Source organism: Thamnophis elegans, chromosome 4 (genome assembly GCF_009769535.1).
Source record: "Thamnophis elegans isolate rThaEle1 chromosome 4, rThaEle1.pri, whole genome shotgun sequence".
Lineage (NCBI taxonomy): Eukaryota > Metazoa > Chordata > Lepidosauria > Squamata > Colubridae > Thamnophis > Thamnophis elegans.
The window spans coordinates 95283152-95305334 of NC_045544.1; the positions used below are offsets into that span (position 1 = coordinate 95283152).

General features: G+C 41.6%; 1 protein-coding gene across 1 annotated transcript; it reads right to left on the minus strand.

Annotated features, from left to right (window-relative positions):
- Positions 1-13667: 13667 nt before the first annotated feature.
- On the minus strand, positions 13668-20454 carry ZFP36L2 (ZFP36 ring finger protein like 2). Its single transcript, XM_032215641.1, has 2 exons — positions 17776-20454; positions 13668-17191 (listed from the first exon to the last, which is right to left on the minus strand). Exons 1-2 carry the CDS (start codon positions 17824-17826, stop codon positions 15680-15682), a joined length of 1563 nt encoding a protein of 520 aa, XP_032071532.1. The 5' UTR covers positions 17827-20454; the 3' UTR covers positions 13668-15679.
- Positions 20455-22183: the final 1729 nt, after the last annotated feature.

A 22183-nucleotide genomic window follows, 5' to 3' on the forward strand; every position in this document is an offset into this window, starting at 1 on the left:
TATATAGTTCAATGTTAAATGGATTCACGTCTCATAGCCATCCAAGTTGTTGAAACAATTAAATTAAGTATTGTGGGAAACTATTGAGCTCCTTTGTGTGCAGTTGGCCACTGTGAAAACAGATTGCTTGATCCAGCAGAGCACTGCTTATGTCCTTTTGTATTGCATTTCAGCATAGCAATAGCAATAGCAGTTAGACTTATATACTGCTTCATAGGGCTTTCAGCCCTCTCTAAGCGGTTTACAGAGTCAGCATATTGCCCCCAACAACAATCTGGGTCCTCATTTTACCCACCTCGGAAGGATGGAAGGCTGAGTCAACCCTGAGCCGGTGAGATTTGAACAACCGAACTGCAGAACTGCAGTCAGCTGAAGTAGCCTGCAGTGCTGCATTTAACCACTGTGCCACCTCGGCTCTGTCATAGCATAGCCTTGAGCCGTGGTGGCACGGTGGTTAGAATGCAGTACTACAGGCTATTTCTGCTGACTGCCAGCTGCTAGCAGTTTGGCAGTTCGAATCTCACCAGGCTCAGGGTTGACTTAGCCTTCCATCCTTCTGAAACTGGTAAAATGAGGACCCAGATTGTTGGGACCATCATTATGCTGACTCTGTAAACCACTTTTGAGAGAGCTGTAAAGCACTGTGAAATGGTATATAAGTCTGTGCTATTGCTGTTGCAATTGCTATCCTAATACTCAGAACTGTTATAAGGATAAAGTAGGCAAGGAGCAAAGAACTAGCACTGTCACAATTATCTCTAGTCGAGAACCCCCCTGAAAGGAGCTTCGATAGGTTACCAGATATTGCTGGACCACCGTTCTCAGCTTCCCCCACCACTGAAGGGCTGGCTGGTGCTCTTTAAAACTTTAATTCAGCAGCATCTGAATGGCCACAGATTCATCAATCCTAGTGTATTGCATGTATTCCTGGAAACCAATATAGTCAGAACATAATTGCTGCTGCTCCCAGGAATCGTGTTTTACCAGTTTTACTGGTTTCTGGCCTGTTTCCTGATACAATATTGTATATTTTTAAGACGTACTTGTGTATTTTTGAAGCTATACATGCATCTGGCTATTTAAACTCCAAACTTGTATACACAGTGGTTAGGCCCAGCTGATTTTATCATTTGAGATCAAATAAGTCACAGCTAGAGATAATGATCCTCTTGGTTTATCACTCCTCACATGTGAAATGATACCTTCATGAAGATGTATCTGGTGCTTACTTTTATGTCCTTTCAACACCAGGCAAAGAATATTAGGAATCAACTAAATTAGTTGTATGCACCCCAGTGGCACTTACTGCAAGTCAAGATGATGAACACGGTGGATAACATAAAAGGCAGTTATAATCAAACAGGTTCCCTTATTCTGTGTACTCATGATGTCATAGGTCTTGCTCCAGAGCAAACAGTACAAAGTTAGCTTGGCAGCATTTCCATTAGTACTATGGGGCAGGTGTTTCCCACTGACAGGAACTCACATTATCCTGCCTCCCAGCTTCTTCCCTCGGATAATTTGTAAATAGAAGTCTTCTTCCAATCTTGCCAATGAGTGGCTTTCTGCTTCTCGCACACAATGTCTGGTTGGTTTGAATCTTCCCGTTAGCCTTCTGGAAGAAATGCTGCTGGCTCCATGAAAGGAAACATTTCCCAGGGAAGGAAGGCCCTAACCTAACAACACAAAACCACTGCCAAAGTTCTGAGGTAGGGCAATGTCCTAAGAGTCAGCCTCTTCTCTCTGGCATTTGCTTAATGCTACAGCCAGCCTTATAGGATGGATGAAGGCAGAATTTGGAAGCAAAGAAAACTGGCCTAAATTGGGTCCCAATGGGAATAAATGTTTCCTACAGACCTTTGTGAAGTGAGGAAAATCTCTAGTTATGAACATTACTCGAAATGTTCAAATGGCAACCATTTTCTCATAAGCTTTTACAATAACTAATTTTGTACTGAAGTGAAATATTTCTCAAGACATCCTGTTAAATATTTTGTTGCTGCCCCTCACCCCAATCACTAGCTGCCAAAACTATTTCATTTAACCAAGCAAAATGTTCAGAAGATATTTGTCTATGAGCTCAGGAGGAAGGAATGCTGAAATCAGCCAGCAAAAACGCTTTTCTCTGGAGGAGTTCCGGAGAGTAGCACAATCATGCCATGTTGAAGTGTAGTTGTAATGCAGCTGATCACACACAGGGACCAGCATCTGGCTGCAAAGCAGTGCAAGCTAAACAGAAAACTTCTGCCTTCTCCTTTGCACAAGAAAACTGTTGCAAAATGCAGTGGCCTTCTAATTTAATTCCATCATTAAGGATACACTTCTCTTTACTATTGCTGAGTGATGCACTAGGATTACATTTTCCCCAATTCTCCCAGTAATAATCCAGACTCCTTAATACGATTCTATTATGCCACATACATGTAGTTGAAGTATTATTTTATTTCACTTACTATAGTCTCAAATACCAGGATACAAGTAGTCCTCACTTAACAACCCTAATTGAGGCCAGCAAAGTGGTCTTTAAGCAAAATGTCATATGATTACCCAACTTAGTGATGACAATTTGGGCAGTCCGGCTTGTGGTCAGAATTCATAGCTACAAACAATCCATAACTACAAGGTCTGATTTAATTTTTAACTTTTCTGATTCTTTCTTGTCCTTTTTTGTGTACAATCTCAACCAGAACATAGTTCACCAACAGAGTTCTTGAAGATTTAATTAATCAAAAAGATAAATATGCACTTATCTTCATTGTTTCTTTCCTTGTAATTTCTCCAAAACTCAAACACATATGTGACCTATTCAAGATACTCCAGTTCAGTGGTCAAAGATATTCATTTGTTTAAAAAAATACACTTGTATGTTAGCACATCTTGATTTTGCTTCTCAATTATAGCCTGCCCTATGTTGAGGCTGCCAGAATTCAATGGACAACGTGTCCCATCATCCCATTCTGTATGACCTGGAGGGCAAGAGTTCTAGTAGACTAGCCAGTCATAGTAGTCCTTAACTTAACTTATGACCATAATGGAGCCTGCGCATTATGGTCACAAGTCATGATGTTCTTTATGTTCTTTATGTGACACCTGCATGATTCAGGCAGGGTGTATAAGTCTCTTTGTTCAACACAATAATTTCAAATGGTTGTTGAATGGTCATAAGTTGAGGACCACCTGTATTATCATGGATCGTGTTGATTGTTACCAGCTGTATCTATAACCTCAGCATGCTTTAAAAATTGTTTTGTGCAAATAACACTGTCAGTATGCCAAACTGTCTCAGCAATCATGTGCCTTGGATAAATTAATTTAAGAGACTGGGGAAAAAAAGACAAATCGGTTCAAATCAGGAAGCTGGGAGTAAAAAGAGAGCGTGGTATATGATTTATTCTCCAATCGAGCCCCAAATTCTTTTCCCTACAAATATTTAAAAATATTTGGATCTAATATACAGTTGGGATGGAGTTCAGCTGTTAACTAATCCTCAGTCATTGCACTGGCCTGTGCAAGGTCAAAGCATTGGACAAATATTTACTAATCAATGAGGTGCTGAGCTGCAGCTAAAAGCATGGCCACAAACAAAGGAGGCCACTTAGATGGAGAAATGAGAAAGGGGATGCTAACTTCTTAGAACTCCAACATGGTGAGATTTTGGCTGTACTAGCAAATAAGAATATAGATTCTCTCTAAGGGATGATTCCTGAAGTAGGAAGGAAGACAAAAACTTATTTGCCTTGTTAGATGGCAGTAGTTCTGGGGATAGTCTATCCGACTGCATGGGCATTCTTTGTGTATTTGAATCTCATTTTTGTTACTAGTGAGAAAAAGGGTTTAAAATGTTACAACATTTGAATTGGGGGAAGCCTTAGGGATCCAATATATATCACAGCCACCTCAATGAATTAGCCTTGGAAGAAGAGGCAAAAAGCCACTGGGAAGGCAAAAAGCCAGGCTCCAGCATGGTGACCGGGGAAGGGAGAGCCAACCCTTGGAAACCCAGGTTTTTCTTCTTCTTCTTCAGATTCCCAGGCTTATCTTTGGATAATGCAGAATCAAATAATAATGCTGGGGAAGACATACAGTAGAAGCATCACTTTATAGGGAAGAGCTATTGGAAATATAATGGCCTCCATTGTGATGGAAAGATTTCTTTCCAGTGGTGGGATTCAAATTTTTTTATACTGGTTCTGTGGGCGTGGCTTGGTGGATGTGGTATGGCTTGGTGGGCATGGCAGGGGAAGGATACTGTAAAATCTCCATTCCCTCCTAATCAGCTGGGACTCGGGAGGCAGAGAATAGATGGGGGTAGGGCCAGTCAGAGGTAGCATTTACCGGTTCTTCAAACTACTCAAAATTTCTGCTACTGGTACTCCAGAACTGGTCAGAACCTGCTGAATACCACCTCTGCTGCATTCCGAGCAAGTCTAGATTTAGACTAGATATCAGAAGGAACTTCCTGACTGAACAAGCTTCTGAACCAAGGAATATTTTATCACATAAAGTGGTTAATTCTGCTTAGATGAAGGTTTTCAAACAGCCTGGATGAGACATTGTAGTGGATTCTGCCCCAAACAAAGCACTGGTTTAGAGCAGTGTTTCTCAGTTTCAGTGACTGAGGAATTCTGGAAATTGGTCCACACATTTTAAAGTCATTTGGACTGAGCAACACCAGACTAGAGGTCCTTTAATGTTTATGCCACCTTAGGAGTCTATGATCCACTTTGTCTAATGCAGCTTACTCTTCATTTTATTTATTATTTTATTTATTATTTTATTTATTTATTTATTTATTTATTTATTTATTTATTTATTTATTTATTTATTTATTTATTTATTTATTTATTTATTTATTTATTTATTAAATCGATTTATAGGCCGCCCAATCCTGGAGGACTCAGTTATGTTTTAGGGCTCATCAATGAACTCCATCTTTCAAATTTTAGAAAAGTGGACTTTGGCCTACTGTTGAAATACTCTGCCTTTTCCTACCCAGGTAATAGCAGCTAGACTGTCCAGCTCTAAAAAGCTGAGCTTAGTTAGTACATGGATGGTAGACTATTTCAGAAGCCCAGGGCTGCAGACTAGACTGGGAAATTGAAAAACATAATAGAAGAAACCAGTGGCGGGATTCAAATAATTTCACAACCGGTTCTCTGCTCTAATGATTTCTTCCAACAACCAGTTCACCAAACTGCACAGAAAGTTAACAACCTGTTCTCCTGAAGTGGCGTGAACTGGCTGAATCCCACCACTGGAAGAAACTATATAATGCAAAGAAAACTATATTGATGTATCTGAGTAAATTGCAGGAGTCACACTATACTTTGTGAAGAAAGTAACTCAGATATTACCCTGACTTATTTCATTGTATTCTTTTATTTAGACTCCTTGCATCAGAACATAGTCTGAGTTTATTCTGAAATTCAGCCCTTCATTGCTTTATTCCTTACAGAAGTCTTCTCCAACTATTAAAACTAGAATAGTTTAATGCAGCTCCTCATATCATATGGTCTTAAATATAGATATGCTGTTCTACTACTACAACTACACTGATCTTTTTCTTCTCTCACAGAACCTGAATAGTTTCAAATATTTCTTAAAATTCTCAAGAGAGTTAATAGCAATAGCATTTAGACTTATATACTGCTTCACAGTGCTTTACAGCCATCTCTAAGCAATTTACAGAGTCAGCATAATATTGTCCCCAACAATCTGGGTCCTCCTTTTATCCACTTCGGAAGAATGGAAAGTTGAGTTAACCTTGAGCCTGGTGAGATTTGAACTGCCAAATTGCAGGCAGCCAGCAGGCAGCAGAACCATTGCACCAACTCAATTCTTAAAGAAATGAACATTAGAAAATGGCATTTTAGAGAGAAGTCTATCCTAGGTTCTTTCCTTTGACAGCTAAGCTTCTTTCTATATTTTTTTAAACAAAAGTGCCATTTATTAAACTGATGAACTTTTACTACTATCAGAAATTAAAATTACATTAATTAAAATAGTTTCAAACAATCTAAATTGTCTGTAAGTCTAATTTATTAAGTCTTTTTAAAAAATTATTCATGCATACATATTTTCATTCAATTAAACTTATACAATTTATAAGTCCCTCTAATTAGAACGCAGCTTACAACTCCCTCTCCATAAATTGGAAATGTAACCAAGACAAGATGCTGCCACAGAAGGTAATAACATCACTTATGTAAGTCCTTGAACAAAACACAATCGGCAAGACCCAAGTAATAATGTCCAGTATCTTAAGGTGGAAAAAGGAAAACAAAACAATTCCTGCTTCCTCAGGCTAGGTTTAAATAACTAGATTTTAATATAGCCAAAAAGGAAGAGGTCATTCAAGGCTGGTTCATAGGATGGGAGACACACGCAACAGAGAAAGTGTATTTATGCAGCCTCTTCAAATGATGCTCCTTGACCTTATCCGACAGGCAGATACGCCATGAACTATGAAAGGCTTTAAAGGCAACTAGTATTTGTAATGAATTGTGCCTGGAAGCCAACCAACTTCAGCAGGAATGTTATACTTGTAGCTAAAATGAGAAGTGCCCATAACTACTAATGGCCTCTGTATTCTGGAGCAGCTGGAGCTTCCCTGTCTTTCAATAATGATTTAAGCTAAAAATTACTTAATCTAGCCAACAGTACTGGAATTTATTTAACAAATCACAGTTAACAAATGTCTTGGGAATTAAAAACTTGCACATATTAAGGTTCTTGGTGAAATATACTGTGCCTGAATTAAAATGACAAAGGCACAGGGCAACACAGAATGATGAAACATAACTGTAGCTCTTTAGGCATTCTGGATTCCATGAAATGCAAAACACAAGCACAATTTTGGAGTATTAATAAGCGGCTTTTTCCTTGATTTATCTGCACTGAGTAATTCTACCATCCATGTATATGAGGGGGCAAGTAGAATTTCCTTGACCTGGGAGAAAGGAGGCTGATCATCACTACCTGTACACAAACGTAAATTATCCAGTTTAAATGCAGTCATTTCAATGGGTAGAAAAACATTTTGATGGCTCGTAAATGACAATGCCGTGAAGGAATTACCTCTGGCTGGGCAAGCACTTAATAGGAGGACTTCAGCATTTCCCGAAGCTGAGTTTTTCAATCCTCCAGCGGTATAGTATTTCTACTATCTAAATAAGTCTGTGCGTGTGCGTGTGCATGAGAGAGAGAGAGAGAGAGAGAGAGAGAGAGAGAGAGAGAGAGAGAGAGAGAGAGAGAGAGAGAGAGAGAGAGAGAGAGAGAGAGAGAGAGAGAGAGAGACACTGACTGACTGACTGACTGACTGACTGACTGACTGACTGACTGACTGACTGACTTTTTGGGTTGGGAGCAGATTAAAAATGTTATAGGAGCTGTCCCAAATGCCTACCGGAAAGGACTGACCTTTTCATAAAATAGCTAGTAATTAAGTAGATCATAATTATTACAAAGCACCAATTATTTATCAATTAATACTATTTACTATCTTTTCTATACCTCTCCTTTTGCACTTTTCAGGGCAGTACCTACTACTACTGTTCTTTTGCCAGGCAGCTAAGCATAATTTCAAGCAGAGTGCCACAGTTGCTTCCATCTTCCCTGGGTTAGTCATAAAATTGGGAGGGAGGAAGAGAGAGAGAGAAAGCATTTTCTTTTCTGCCCCTTTTGTTTTATACAAATTATCTGAATGAACTATTTTAGCACTGAAGGGCATGTAGATTGTCTAGAGAAGGAATCTCCTGAGAAGTTTGTAGCCATGACTGAGAAGTGATGAGTTTTCTTAAAACACAACACACAACTTCACAGTATTTCTAACACAAATCTTTTTTTAAAAATGATGATTTTTCTGAGTTTCAAAATACCTTTATATTTTCCTGCCAATGTTTAAATATTGTAGCTATATTCATGTATATTAATATATCCATGGTTCAAAAATCAAACCAATGACTAAGATACTGTGAATGATGTAGGCTTGGAAGTTATCCAATACTATTATGCCTGTTTGATGTAGAGGCAGAAAAGAAGAATGATGAATTGTAATCTGCAGAGTAGTCAAGTGTGGTTAGCAATCTGCTGGCATATTAGATTTTTAAAAAGAAATGTGGGAGGCACGAATTGTAGTTAATAGTTCTTTCAAAGCATCTTGTTTTGACCAACAAGAAGCAATTCTATTTAATCTGGATTAAGCATTCACTGTGGGGTTTTTTCCCCTGCAGTCCATAACTAATTTCAAACTACATTTGAGATCTTAAATACTTTTATTGAATTCATCTCCTGAATAGTTTAGTTAAAATATTAAAATGGATTTGGATTCCAAAGAAAGAGCCTTTTGTGTTGATATCTATTGTTAGGGACTATTTGGACACATGCATTTTACAACAATATGGAAGCCGTTTGCCACGGTCCTCTTTCAGGAAAGATTTTCCCCCTGAACTTCTCTATCTACTGTATAAAACCATCTAGTGTATAAGCATTACCCGGTGCTTTCCACTGAGGTATTAACCATAGCTAACCTTACTTTGCTTTTTTTTGGAGGTCAACAAAGGTTGAGCAGGCCAAGGTTATTGGAGCTGGAATTCACAGATTTATTCACTGAAACGTATGTATTTCAATTTCCCAACAACCTCAGCTATAGCCATGTTAGAAGATCTTGTGTTCTGACTGCTCAGTTACCAGACATCTATGTCACTGGGAAAGGTGAAAGTAAAGAGAAGGAAAGGGTGACCTGTAGAAAGGTGGATGGACTCAGTTACAGTAGTGATGAGTGTACCACCGGAAGATGTGAAAAAATGGCTTAGGGACAGATCATTATGGGAAAAAATCTATGTGGTTGCTAGGAACTGAAAACAACTTGATGGAACATAATCAATCAATCCCTTGTAGAACTGAGAAAGAGTACAGTGGGAAATCCTAAACAACTACTTCTTTCAACATTAGTTCAGATGGATTGAAGAGCTCATTTGCTGACAGGTAAATTTATTACGCTTATATAAAAGGTAGGATCAAATATAATAATGATGCACCGTATTCCTTTCATGGAATACTTAGTAAGAAAACACAAATAGCAGGAAAACAATCCACATGTCATCATATCCTAAACAGGTAGTCCTCGACTTACAACAGTTCATTTAGTGACTGTTCAACGATGCAGCAGCTATGAAAAATGTGACTTATGGCCATTTTTCACATTATGACCATTGCAGCATCCCCATGGTCACATAATCAAAATTCAGACGCTTGGCCAATGACTCCTATTTATGACGGTTGCAGTGTCCTGGAGTCCTGTTTGTGAACTTCTGTCAAGCCAGGTCAATGGGGGAAGTCAGAGTCAGTTAACAACCGTGTTTCTAACTTAACATCTGCAGTGATTCACGTAGCAATGGTGGCAAGAAAAGTCATAAAATGGGACAAAACTCACTTAACAGAAATGTTCGGCGCAATTGTGGCCATAAGTTGAGGACTACCTGTATAGTAGCTTTTCCCTCTCCTTAAATAATTTCTCTGAATACTCATGTACCATTTGCATTATTTTATTTATCTGTGTGTATATGTGTATGTATGTGTGTGTGTGTGTGTGTGTATAATTTGTATCCTGTCTTTATTATTTTTACAAATTATTCAAAGTGGGAAACATATCCAACACACCCTCCTTCTCCTATTTTCCCTGTAACAACAGCAACTCTGTGAGGTGGGTTGGGCTGAGAAAGAGAATGACTGGCCCCAAATCACCCAGTTGGCTTTCATAACTAAGGCAGGATCTGAACTCATGGTCTCCCATTTCCTAGCCTGATGCCTTAACCACTAGACCAAATTGGCTCTGAAATACTGAATAAATGCTCAAATACTAAAATATGTTCAGATTTAACCATCAATAAGGTAAAATTACAAAAGCCAGAATTAAATAGCACTCAACTAATAACACTTAAAATGGAAACAACCAAGTTAAACTAAAGAGAAGTAGACAAGCCCAATAATTATCTTTTATGGAATAAAAACAAGAGCATTGCATCCATTCAATCAATCAGAGCTTTGTTGTCATACAGGTCAATAGTTTGAATCAGTATATGGCAATTTTATGGCGTTAGCTAATAAGATTATAGAAAAAATATGAACATAAATGTTTTGTTTTAATATGATTAAGAAAGTACATAGACCTGTTAGGATAAAACAGGCTAGGTTTTAAGATTGAATGCTGAGTCTATAATTCACTATTTAAAATACTAGCTAAAAGGAAATAGTTTTAGGTCCATGGCTGCTTTGGTCCAGAAATAAACAGGCCATCCTGTTATAACTAAAGGCAAGGGCACATTTGCTTTCTATCTACTATAAACTTTCTACTCCGAAACTTTGATAGAGATGGATTTACTATTGTTTTTAAGTCCAGTTCTGCAACTCACAAATACTTAGCCAAGATCCAACACAGCTGCTACATTCCAAGTTTTCAGCACTTAAGACAGAACAAACTAATATAACTTCAGCATGAAGTCTGGCCAATGTGTGAGATTAGCCAAAACACAAAGCAAAAAGACTTTCCACGAAATGAGGTTTGGCTGCATTGAGTTGTTTTTCTTCTTTCTTTGAAGAAGTCTAAAAGCAGGGGAAGGGGGGGTGATATAGTATCTGATTATAGTTGTGTTTCCTTTTCATGCTTGCTTGAAAAAGAAAGTTGAACATGCTTTTCCAAAACCCGAATCCTTTAAACCACTTGCATTCATGTGAAAGAAGTGGAAAGAAGAAACTGGAACAGAGTACAATGACCACTTCTAGGCTTTGCAAAGTAAGGCAAATTATAAAAAAGTTCTAATATTTTTAATGCCTCTCCAATGAGTTTTATGTACTCAAGCTGGGACAAACCTTTGGTTTTAAAGGCGGAACTTCAGTCCAAATAGTGCTAGTTTTACAGGCTTAGTGGAGTTAGCTCTAATGTCTGATCCAATATTTTATCCTTAATTTTACTTTGTTTCTTATAGTTCTACCTATAAGAACAAAAATATATTATTCTTCAGGAATAGCATGTTTTCTATTATGGGGCAGGCTGTGTGTTCCTCAAATATTAATATGATCAAGCTCCATCATTAATGTTTTGTAATATGAAATAGGAAAACTAAACATGCAAAGCAAACATTATCTTATTTATTTTCAGGAATGTCTATGGATGCACATTCTGACATTTTACATGTGTGTATGTGTGTGTGTGTGTTTGTGTGTGTGTATGTGTGTGTGTGTATAAATGAGAAAGGATTTATACAAAAAATGATTTAAAATAGAATTGGTTCTAAAGATACTTTAAGCTGCTGTTAGATTTGTTTTAGCCCAGAAAGAAAATAACTGAAAGCTAGAATATAATATGAAACAGCTGCTTCTCAGGCTTTGTATCACAATCAGGAAATGCTGAACTGTACTGCTATGATTCACACCCAAAGCCAATCCATCTGTAAAAAGACAAGAAAGGAATGAAAGATAGGAGATAATATATTTCAACATTATTTGACTATCTTTTTTTTTTGAGGCAGGGGGAACAAAAGTTTAAAATGTTTACAGTTGTTTTTAAGTATACTTAATGTACCAGCCTGGTATCAAATCAAGACTTTCATTCTTGCCAGACTTCCAGTTAGTGTTAAGCCTTGTTACTTCCTGATTTTTCATCCTCTGTTTATGTTACAATAATCTTGCATGGTTGTGGTAAAGCAGCCTTCCCCAATTTGGCCCATCTTTGATTCCCATAAGCTCATTAACAAAGTCAAATAACTTGGTATTACAGGAACTAGAAGCAGCATATCTAGATCAGGGAAGGCTTTTGAAAACATAAATTTAATATGAGAGAAACATAAGCTAAAAATTAATTGAAGAAACTGGCAAGTAAGAAAGGTATCACTTGGCTCATTAAAATAGTTGTGAAAATCAGAATGAAAGTAGGGTCACATAGCAGCAGCAAACAAATCTCATAGCATGGCTGATTATGTTCCAGAATGGTAGGCCACAGGTCATGTAGTCTGTAAGAGATTACTACATGAGTTTTGCAAATAATGCATGTTTGAGAATGTTCAAAGGTACAAACAAGGACAGCCACTTTTTAGCTGACAAATACTACCAACCCTTCAGATTACACTTAAAGTCCTTTCTTTCTTTCTCAGGTTTTTCTTTCCCAACAAAGGTTACAATAAAAACCATTGATTAATCAGTCACCAAACACGTACTTATAAAAACCATAGCCCTCATACACACCCAAAAAAATATCACTGGGTGAAACAATGGGAACTGAATTTTTGAATATTGTGCAGATAATTGTCAATACTAATTCAGTCAAATCTTTGCTTAAATAAGGAGCATGTGGCAGCAGTGCTGCATTCTAGCTAGTTATTTGTAGAAGTCAACCTCATAGCTCAAATAAGTTGTATTAACCATAACTTTGTGTATAATCAAACAAAAACATCTATTATTATTTGGAAATAATCATTTAAATATTTATTCTGACAAAAGATTGATGCACATTTATAAACTTCTTGACACTAATAATATTAGAGGGGCTACTAATTCCTCAGAATTCTAATTCTGTATTATTTAAATATTTATTTATATCCTGTCTGTTGTTTTTTTACAAACAACTCAAGGCAGCAAATATATACAACACACATTCCTCCGATTTTCCACAACCACCCTGTAAGGTGAATTGGGCTGAGAGTGACTTTCAGGGCTAAGGCATGACTTGAACTCACATTCTCCTACTTAGCATTTTAAAAAGTACATAAGATATTCAACATGTTACTATATTCCCTTTTATATGCGACTTAAATTTTAAGATAAAAACCTTTTAAAGCATTAAACCAAACCACTTCTTAAAGCAAACTCTTCAGCTCATCAACCTTCATGAGGTTTCAGACTGTTCAATTACCAAACATATATGAAAATAATTTAATACTACTTACGTAATAGTACTATGATATTCCTATCGACCCTCAGGGATTTATTGACCATTTTGGGGGACTCTGCTTTAAAGCAGGATTCTATACCGAAGAATTCTATAGCTAAGAGATTGGGCTACTTCTCTACACCAAGCGTGACAAACTTGCATCATCACGTGATGTACCATGACTTTTCCCCCTTTTGCTAAACTGGGCGTGGCCAGGTTCATAGATCAACCAAATTTTGAAATTTCACAATGGATGTATAGACTTCAATTCCTATATACTGGCAGGGGAATTCTGGGAGATGAAAGTTCTCACATCTAAAAAAGTTGCCACGTTTGAAAAACATTGTAAATACCTAGCAAGAACAACCCTGTGATGCAACAGATGTTGCAGTCCATTGTGTAAAAAGAAAAAAAGCTAAGGCCAGCCATTTGTTTTTATATTAGCCTTCTTTACAATTTCCTGCTAATCTGTAAACATGACAAATGTCTGGGAGAATGATTATATCTACAAATAAATGCTATCTTCTTTTCTCCCTCCCTCTTACCCTCCCCCCAGTGGTGTGTATAGGATTGTGTGTCTTTTTGCAGCAGTACTTTGGAACCTTCTGGAACAGCTTATTGCCTTTGGCAGGTTTCCAGTTGAAATGGAGCAATTCTGCAGTTCAAAATTAGATTAATCTGTAGCTAGATACCATATTGGCAGGGGAAAACTAATAAAGAAGCACCACCTTGTAGACATGGCTTTAACAGCTTGGGAATTTTTTTCCTCAAAAGTTTTATTGGGAGAACTACAAAACATTTACAGTACAAAGTTTACAGTCTCACACTTTGAATTTGTAGTGAACTGACTCTCCAAAATATATTACAACTCAAGTTGACTTATTTTCTAGTTACATTCAAAACATACTTCTGTTAAAGTAGTCCAAAGAGTACATAGTGCTGAACCTGTACCTATGTACATTTTTTTAAAAAGATACTGCTCATTCATTCATCACCCAGAGAAAAGATTTGGATAACTCCTGATTTCCTACACAACAAAAAGTTACATGTGTTGGAATCTTAATAAAGATATACTCTTGTACACAAAAAGAGGTTCAGATCCAAAAGGTGGCCTCCATAATAAAAATGAGTGGTACAATTTCTTGTAGTTAAAAACCCAACCCTACATTCAAATTCTCAAGCATTAAGAAAAAATACTCGTTTGGTTGAGGAAGATTTTTAAGGCAAGCATGGACCCTTACAAAAGGCACTGTGAAACATAATACTGGGACCCCCCCACCCCACCCCTTTTATTGCTACATACTCTGAAACTATCACAGTGTGGTTGGTGAAGTTAGGCAACAGAAATACATTTTGGTTAATTTTAAGAAGTAGGTTTGCCACTTTAAATTTGGACTGATTGTGAAGTAAGTTTAAGCTTGGACGGGTTACAACCATTGTACATTCTTTAAAAAAACCACTGAAATTTCTCAAACTACTTCCACAGCATTGAGTCAGATTTCTATAAAAAAAAAGCCAATGCAATTTTTCAATTTACGTAAACAAGGAAAGAAATTAATGAAATAAATATTACATACAATCTCTTAAATTAAGAATTTTACTCATTTACAATAAAATAACCAAGTGAAGTTACAAAAAGGCATATATTACTGTGAAAAGAACACACTCCACATTTTGCCGATTAATAATGGCAATCATAATTTAAACATAATAAAAGAATATATATCTATTGCTTTTCATCATACCCAATAAATACAGTATGAACAAATTACCAATGTATACTTTTCACAAGATAATAAATAAGTTAAATAGGTTCATATTGAGTTGTGCAGTGACTTGCGCGAACAACTCAGCTAAAAAAAATTAAAAAATCAGCAGTTATTCATCAACAATTACAAACTAAACTCAGTTGAATGCTTCCAAATAAAGCAACAAAAATTGTTCTAAGCCAAACATCCACTAAGTGGTGGCAATGGAACCAATATTAAACTTTGGAATGGAAGTTTTAGCATGTTATAATATATATAGATACATAAAAAACTAGAGTGTTATCAAGGCATATTCTTGGCAGGATGTTGGATTTTTCTTTTAAAAGCTTATACGTTTAGTATTTACTTTAAATCTGATTGAAAGGCAACAAATTCCACTCTTCTTTTATTCTTTTTTTGTTGTATATAGATCTGAAGAGACCTGGAATGCAGAGTTCATGGGCCTCCAGATTGATTGCTGATTCCTCAGGGAGTATGATTAGATAATGTGTTTGCTAAATACTCTTTACCCTTTGTATCCTCCCCACAAACATTTGAAAATGGAATGGCTGTTGCTGGTGATGAACATTAAACTAGTCTGGGAGGGGTGCTGGGGAGAAAAAAAGGAAATCCCATCCTTCCAAAGTCTTTAGATTAAAAAAAATTTGTTCTTGATGACATCATTTGCTCTTCTGCAAATTGATTTTTGTTCATCTTGATAAAAAGAAAAAAAGTTTCTTTTGCTTTCTCCTTTCTGAATTTGCTCAGCAATCAAAGGATTTTTTTTAACACACACACACACAAAAAGGAAAGCACACACTGAAAAAGAAATGAGCAACAAAAATAGTCTGTGCGAACTTGGCTAGTTTCCACTCCTGATGAATAGGATGGGAAGTAAGATGGGGAAGAAAGGGCAGCGAGTAACTACCCTAACTGGGATTGCCCAGGGGAACACGACCCCCTAAAAAAACGGGAGCTCCAAGGGCCTCTCCCCCTCTTGATCTCCTTAATCGTCGGAGATCGAGAGGCGGCTGAAAATCGGCAGACGTCTACCCGAGTCCAGGCCGGGGGACTCGGATCCGCTGAGACTGCCGGAACTGAGGGAACCGCTCAGGTAACTCTCTCGGTCGGAGAGAGAATCCGGGGGGCTTGGAGGGGCGTCGAAAACGGGCGACTCAGAGAGGCGGCGCAAAGGCTGGAAGCTGAAAGGCGGAGAGGCGGGAGGGCCGGGCGGTGGGCAGCAGCTCCCTCCTCCACCTCCACCGCTTTGCTGCTGATGGCAGCGGTAGAAAGTCGCCGCGTTGGCGAAGCAGCCCTGCTGAGGCGCGGAAGGCGGCGGCGGCTGGAGGGTGAGAGGAGCGATGAGGCTGCCTAGCTCCTGGCCGGCCGAGAAAGCGAAGGCGTTGTTGGCGCAGGAGGCGACCAAGTCGTCACAGTAGGAGCCGCCCGAAGGTGGCGGCGGGGTGCGGGACCCACCGGAGCTTTCCAGCAGCAGGGCCGCCGCTTCCAGTCCTCCCTGCGCCACAGCCCCGCCGTGATGATGGTGCTGGTGGGCGGAGAAACCGGAGAAGCTGAGGCTGTGGTGGAGTTTGGGCCTCTCTCCTCCCCCTCGGGGGTGCGGGATGCCGAAGTTGGAGCCGTTGGTGCCGCCAGGCCCCAACGGGTGGTCTCGGGCGGAGGGGGCGAAGGCGCGGAGGTCGCCGGTGCTGCCTGCGTGCGGGGGATGTAGGGAAGGGTGGTGGTGGTGGTGGTGGGAGGGATGGCTGCTGTGAGGCGGAGGGTTGGGCTGGAGCGGGGGAGGCGGTGGCGGTTGCTGCTGGGCCGCTGGCGGGTTAGCACTGCCGTTGGCGGGCGCTGGGCGGCGCTCGTCCGCGTTGTGGATGAAATGGCAGCGAGGCCCATAGGGACAGAAGCCGATGGTGTGGAAAGTGCGGCACAACTCCGTCTTGTACTTGGGGTGACGGGTGAGGCTGCGGAGCTCGTGGAAGCCGTGAGCGAACTGGCACTTTTCGCCATACTTGCAGGAGCCGCTCTCTTCGAACGGCCGACAGAGCTCCGTCTTGTAACGTGTGGAGTTGATAGGCGCTCCCCCTCCGCCGTTTCCTCCGCCTCCTCCCCCATTGCCGCCGCCTCCTCCTCCGCCGCCGCCCTTTCCCGCCGAAGTCGCTGCCACAACCACCACTTGCTGCTGGTGCAGCTGTTGCATGAGGTGTTGGCTTCGTTCGCCATTCTCGCTGAGAGACCGGTCTCGAAACTTGTTCTCCTTGTTCAGCAAGGCGGTGGTGGAGCTGCTGCTGCCGCAGCCGCCTGCCCCGGTGCCAGACTCCTTAAGGCTGCCGAAGTTGGAGGGCGCGGACAGCGAGGCACTAGGAAACTTGATGTTGCCGTTAGCCAGAGCCTGAAGATTGTTGGTCGAGTGCCTTCGCAGAAAGCCCGGGGTGAAATTGGAGCTGGGAGAGGTGCCCACAGGGCTCCCCACTGCCTTCTTGTCCAGCATGTTGCTCAAGGATTTTTCGGTCTGGGAACCGGGAAAAAAGGGGAGGCGGAAAATTAGAACGGAAAAACGTGCATCGTGATTCCCAAATCTTGGAAGAAAGACGACTTAGCAATTTTCACTACGCCCTAATGAGCGCTGGAGCCATCAGGACCCTTTCCCAATAGTTTCAGCCGCTGATCCAGGAGCCTAGTTGTCAAGACACCCTCCCACTGCAAGCAATTTAAAACTTTTCGAGAGGTGGTCTGTAGCCCCACCCACTCGAATCAATGCACTTTTAAAAGTTCAGATTCAGTACAGCTGGAGCCTGCCGTACCAAGTATGAGGCTCGCGCTATCTGTCGTTTTATTTTAAAACACACCCACTACAAACGCACGCTTTAGTAAGCAAAAAAGTTGCTTGGCGTCCGTCAAACTTTTACCTTCCCTCGAAATATCTTGCAAAAAGTCAACAGATCTTGCAGCCCGACTTTCTACAAAGATAGTATAGTCCCGAATTCAAACGAGCTCAGTCCTAGGCTTGGAAAAGTCTTAGCAAGAACTTTTAACAACTATTTCGACCGCCTCCTTCAAAAAGAAAAAAGAGCCACCTACGAACTCATCTCTTACCTTGCAGAAAAAGTCGATGTCGTAGAAGGCAGATAAAAGTGTAGTAGACATTTCTAGATCCTGTAATGGTCGGAAATGCAGGAAGGACCGAAAGATCCCACTTTCCTCGGAAGCTTTGGATGCGCCACGACTGAATAGGAAAGGGCTAACTGCTTGAGATCGGAATTAATCTCATCAGTTTCCCAGACTCAACCAAAGCAACAGCTATCTAGACTGCTGGAACTTCGCAGCAGCTGCACACGCCCCATATATATATAAATGCCGGGATAACAGCGGGGAGGGACGGAACACTGACCCGGCCGGGGTCTCCCAGCAACACCACCCAACGATTCTCCTCCCCCCTAGCTTAGCCCCGCCCCTTATAGTCTACGCTCTCTCATTGGGCGCCGCCAATTTTCTTGAAGTACCTCCGCGAGGGGGGAGAGGCCTGTACGGTTACCGCGTACGAAGGCTTAACAGAGCAGCTTCCCCTCCCTTCAGTCCTTGCTGTACTAGGCACGCGCTGAAAGCTTGTTGACTCGCATAGAGAAAGCACTGTTCTCTACGCACTGCAATGCATGCTGTCAAAGTAGAGCGTGTAGCTCCTTCCCTCGACAGAAAATGTTTCAGGGTAGACATCGTGTGAAGCCGACTTACTTTTTGCACAGTGCACCTCAGCATACAAGAGGCTTAATATAATTGGCGACTGGTTCCCACAAGAACTGTAATAACGCCATGTGCTCAGGAAACTCCCATGAGGTTAACCACTGGCAAAGTACAAACGCAGCGTGCAAGAATATAGCGTGGCTGTTGCACCTGCTAAGCCAGACAGGGTAGAAAGTCGGCGGAAAAAGAAAGCTATAGGGCAGGACTTGACTGAGCTGAGGTACAATCCTGTGGATATTTCTACGGATTAGTCCTTTTAACTCCAAGTTTGGAAAGAAAGAAAAGACATCTATGAATAACAATCTAGGTTCTGTAACTGCACCCAGTACTGTAACACAATTGTCTTGTTACGTCATTTAATGTGGGGAGATGGGCGGTTGACGTACGAAGAAACCCATCGTTATTCAACCCTTTTCTCCCGAAGTCCGCCTTTCCTTGCACAGCTTGAAAAGTTCTCAAGTAAACACAGGCCGGGGATTTGCAGCCCGTTTCACACCCCTGCTGGGTCGCCTAGAAAGACCACAGGGAAGGACAAACTTCAAGGCTCCTGCAAGTCAAATGGGACGCCCCGCAACTCCTCCTCTTCCTCCCTCCGAGCTTTGTGCCACGCGACGGGTTTTGGAAACGAATCCTTTCGGGCCAACCGGTGGGGCAGGAGTTCCATTGCTGGCCGCAATCGTGTTAAGGTTAGATGGGCGAAGAGAGTACTCCCTTCCCCTCCGCTGGATTCGTCTTCCCTTCTGAAAAGGGGATTTCCCCCCCCCCTCCTCCTCCCGCTCTCTCTCCCTGCAACCGCCCCACAACCGTTTACTTGGCAGGCTTGGCAGCCACTCAAGGTCTTGTGATGCGATTGGCCAAGCCAGCTCGCTCTCCTTTGACACACAGCCTCAAGCTCTGCGCTCAACCCGACAAAGGCCGCCGCTGCTGAGCCTGGCAAAGATCAGGGAGGTGGTGCGGGCTGACGCCATACAGCTGCGGAGCCACGTTCGGGCCCTCGCTGCCGTCAAGCCCCGCCCCTTTGAGAGTTGAGCGTCCGCTGGGGAGAAGGGCTTGAACCTGGGAGGTTGGTCCTCTTTTCCCAATATTCATTTCTCAGCTCTCTGACCCGATGATGAATGCTCGCCGGCTGTTGGTGGAAACCTGTGCCTATTAGCCAAACGAATAAAAATGGTAGCTTTAAATGGAGTAGTAGGGCTGGGGGGATTTGCACTGAGTTAAAGAGACATAATTTCTTGGTTGCAGCTTGTCTTTCCAAGCGTAAGCCCGCTAAAACGGCGAGTTCCCGAATCAGCCTATCTGCCGTGCCTTATGGGAGCTGGTACGCCCCCCCCCCCCGGTCGTTGTGATTTTTTAACATCAGTGAAAGCAAAGCGCCCCTTCTTGCAGGAAAAGTAACATCCATCTTCCAATTCCCACCTCTTTTGTATTATAAGCGAATTATATATATTTACATATATAATTATAAGCGAAATATATATATATTTATATATTAGAAACTAAATATAGTTCGACTAGCCTAAACGCCGGGAGAAATAGACGGCTTATTCTCCTTCACACACACACCCTTTCTACCCTCGATCGAGCTGATCAGCGCAGAGCCACATAGCACGATAGTCCTGCGTTTTACTAAGACTGACGGGCTGCTGGTATCAGTAAGGGGAGCCCCTCCAGTTTACAAAGGCAGCCGTTACATAGTCCTTTTTGGAGAAAGAGGGCCAGTCCCTCGAAATCCAGGGCTTCTAGGCGACAAAACCGTGCCGACTTCAAGAGTCCCTTGAATCTGGGCTTTGCACCTTCGCCTTTCCTACCACGACCATTAGATGGCCATTAGGTTCTCTTCCTTCCCGCCTCTCCCGGGCTTGGATTCTCCCTTCGGCCAAGCAGGCGTTAACCCGCCGGGCGCGCGTCGTTCGTTTTGGGAGGGAGGAGAGGGCGCTTTTCAAGTAACTCCTGCTGCTAAATGGCTGCGCAGAGAAATGTCCTCCGAGCTGTCTCCGAGGCAAGTGAAAGGTCAGTCTCGGAGAGCTACGCTAGCCGAAGTGCGAGCGTTCCCCAGCGGGCGGCCACTAAAGCGCAGCAAGGAGGGGGGGGGCGAGTTAACCTTTGAGCCAAACGCCTGGGCAGTTAGCAGGCGGAGGCTTCGAAATTGCACTGCTAACGAGCTGTGGACGTGACAGCTTCGCGTACCGATGAGGAGTAGTTACGGAAGGTGGGGATGCCCCCTAGTGTTTGCATCCTGTAAAGTGAAAGCAAGCTTCCTCAATCGAGGAAGTGGCGAGGCTTACATCCAAGATTGCAAAACAGCAGAAATGGGAAGATCACCTCCCCGTGTTTAAAATAATTCTTTGATTTTCGGTAATAAGACCGCGGCGTTTTTGTTTTCTGTCCCCTCCCAGTGGTTATTCTTTTGCTGCCTACTTTGACGTAGAAGGCTATGGAACTCAGCAACATGCAATTCGCTATATAAAATTGCAGCCTTAAAAGGATTTTCCTAAAACATTTATTAAATATGTTTATCAGATATTTTGTGGATCTGGGGAGATCCCAGAAATTTTGAGTGCTTTGGAGAACCGGCAAATAACAACCTCTGGCTCGACCCAGTGGGGTGGTAATGGAGATTTTGCAGTATCCTTCCCATGCCTGGCCCACCAAGCCAGGCCCACAGAACCGGTAGTAAAAAAAATATGAATTTCACCACTGCTTCTAATCAACACTTCAGCAACCAGATAACACATTCTGAATAAATACTTTACAGGAAACCACTCAATAACAGACTTTTGTTCTTTTACAGCTGTTGTTTAAGGTTTAAAGGTTTCTGATTGAAAAGTTATACAGTAACTCATAGTATGATGAAATGCGTAAAGAATTGTGTAGAATTATTTGCTATTCATAAACTAAAGGGATATTAGATGGTTTAAAACATACGTTAAATCCAGTGATAAGGATGGTTCTTAACATTATTTTTGTTTACTAATTAACCAAGACTTGAAGTTACTAATGCCACTTAGGTTTGAACCATTGTGCTCTTTCCTGCTTAGTAAATATCTGCAATGCCAAGTCCATGCAGGGATTGCCAATTATATGAAAGTTTAAAGCTTAGAAAATTCACATTCAGGGAATCAAATTTATATAAGTTGAATATAACTGAAAAGAGTGTATGGTATATAACAGTGATGGCGAACCTTTTTTGGCTCGCGTGCCATAAGCAGGGGGAGCGCAGGGGGGGGTCATGCGTGGGTGTGTTGCACCCATAATGCAATGTGCGACACACACCCAGCATGCATGCACGCATGACAGGCGCTCCCCCCATTTTTTGCATGCTTTTTTTGCCCTCCCCAGGCTCCAGAGGCTTTATAGGAGCCTGGGGAGGGCGAAAGCAGCCTCCCCTGCCCCCCCCCCAGAGGCCCTCTGGAGGCTTCAGGAGCTCCCCTGAAGCCTCTGGAGCGCAAAAAAACAACCATAAGGCCAAACCGGAAGTTTGGGAACGGACTTCTGGTTTGCTCATAGGGCTATTTTTAGTCCTTCAGAGCCTTCAGGGACCTTCAGAAGGCTTCCCTGAAGGCTCTGGAGGACTAAAAACAGCCCTATGAGCAAACTGGAAGTGAATTCCGGTTTGTCTGTTGGGTTGTTTTCCGGAAGACCCCTGAAGGCTCCCAAAGGCTTAAACTGGCCCTAAGAGCAAACCGGAAGTCTGTTCCTGAACTTCCAGTTTGCCCGTAGGGCCATTTTTTTGCACTCCAGAGGCTTTAGGGAAGCTCCTGCT

What these genes read in the sequence shown, in the direction of transcription:
- ZFP36L2 (XM_032215641.1), bottom strand. Translation starts at nt 17,826, where the DNA reads ATGTCTACTACACTTTTATCTGCCTTCTACGACATCGACTTTTTCTGC. An exon ending in ACATCGACTTTTTCTGCAAG is followed by an intron (nt 17,192 to 17,775) that starts GTAAGAGATGAG and finishes CCCGGTTCCCAG; the next exon opens with ACCGAAAAATCCTTGAGCAA.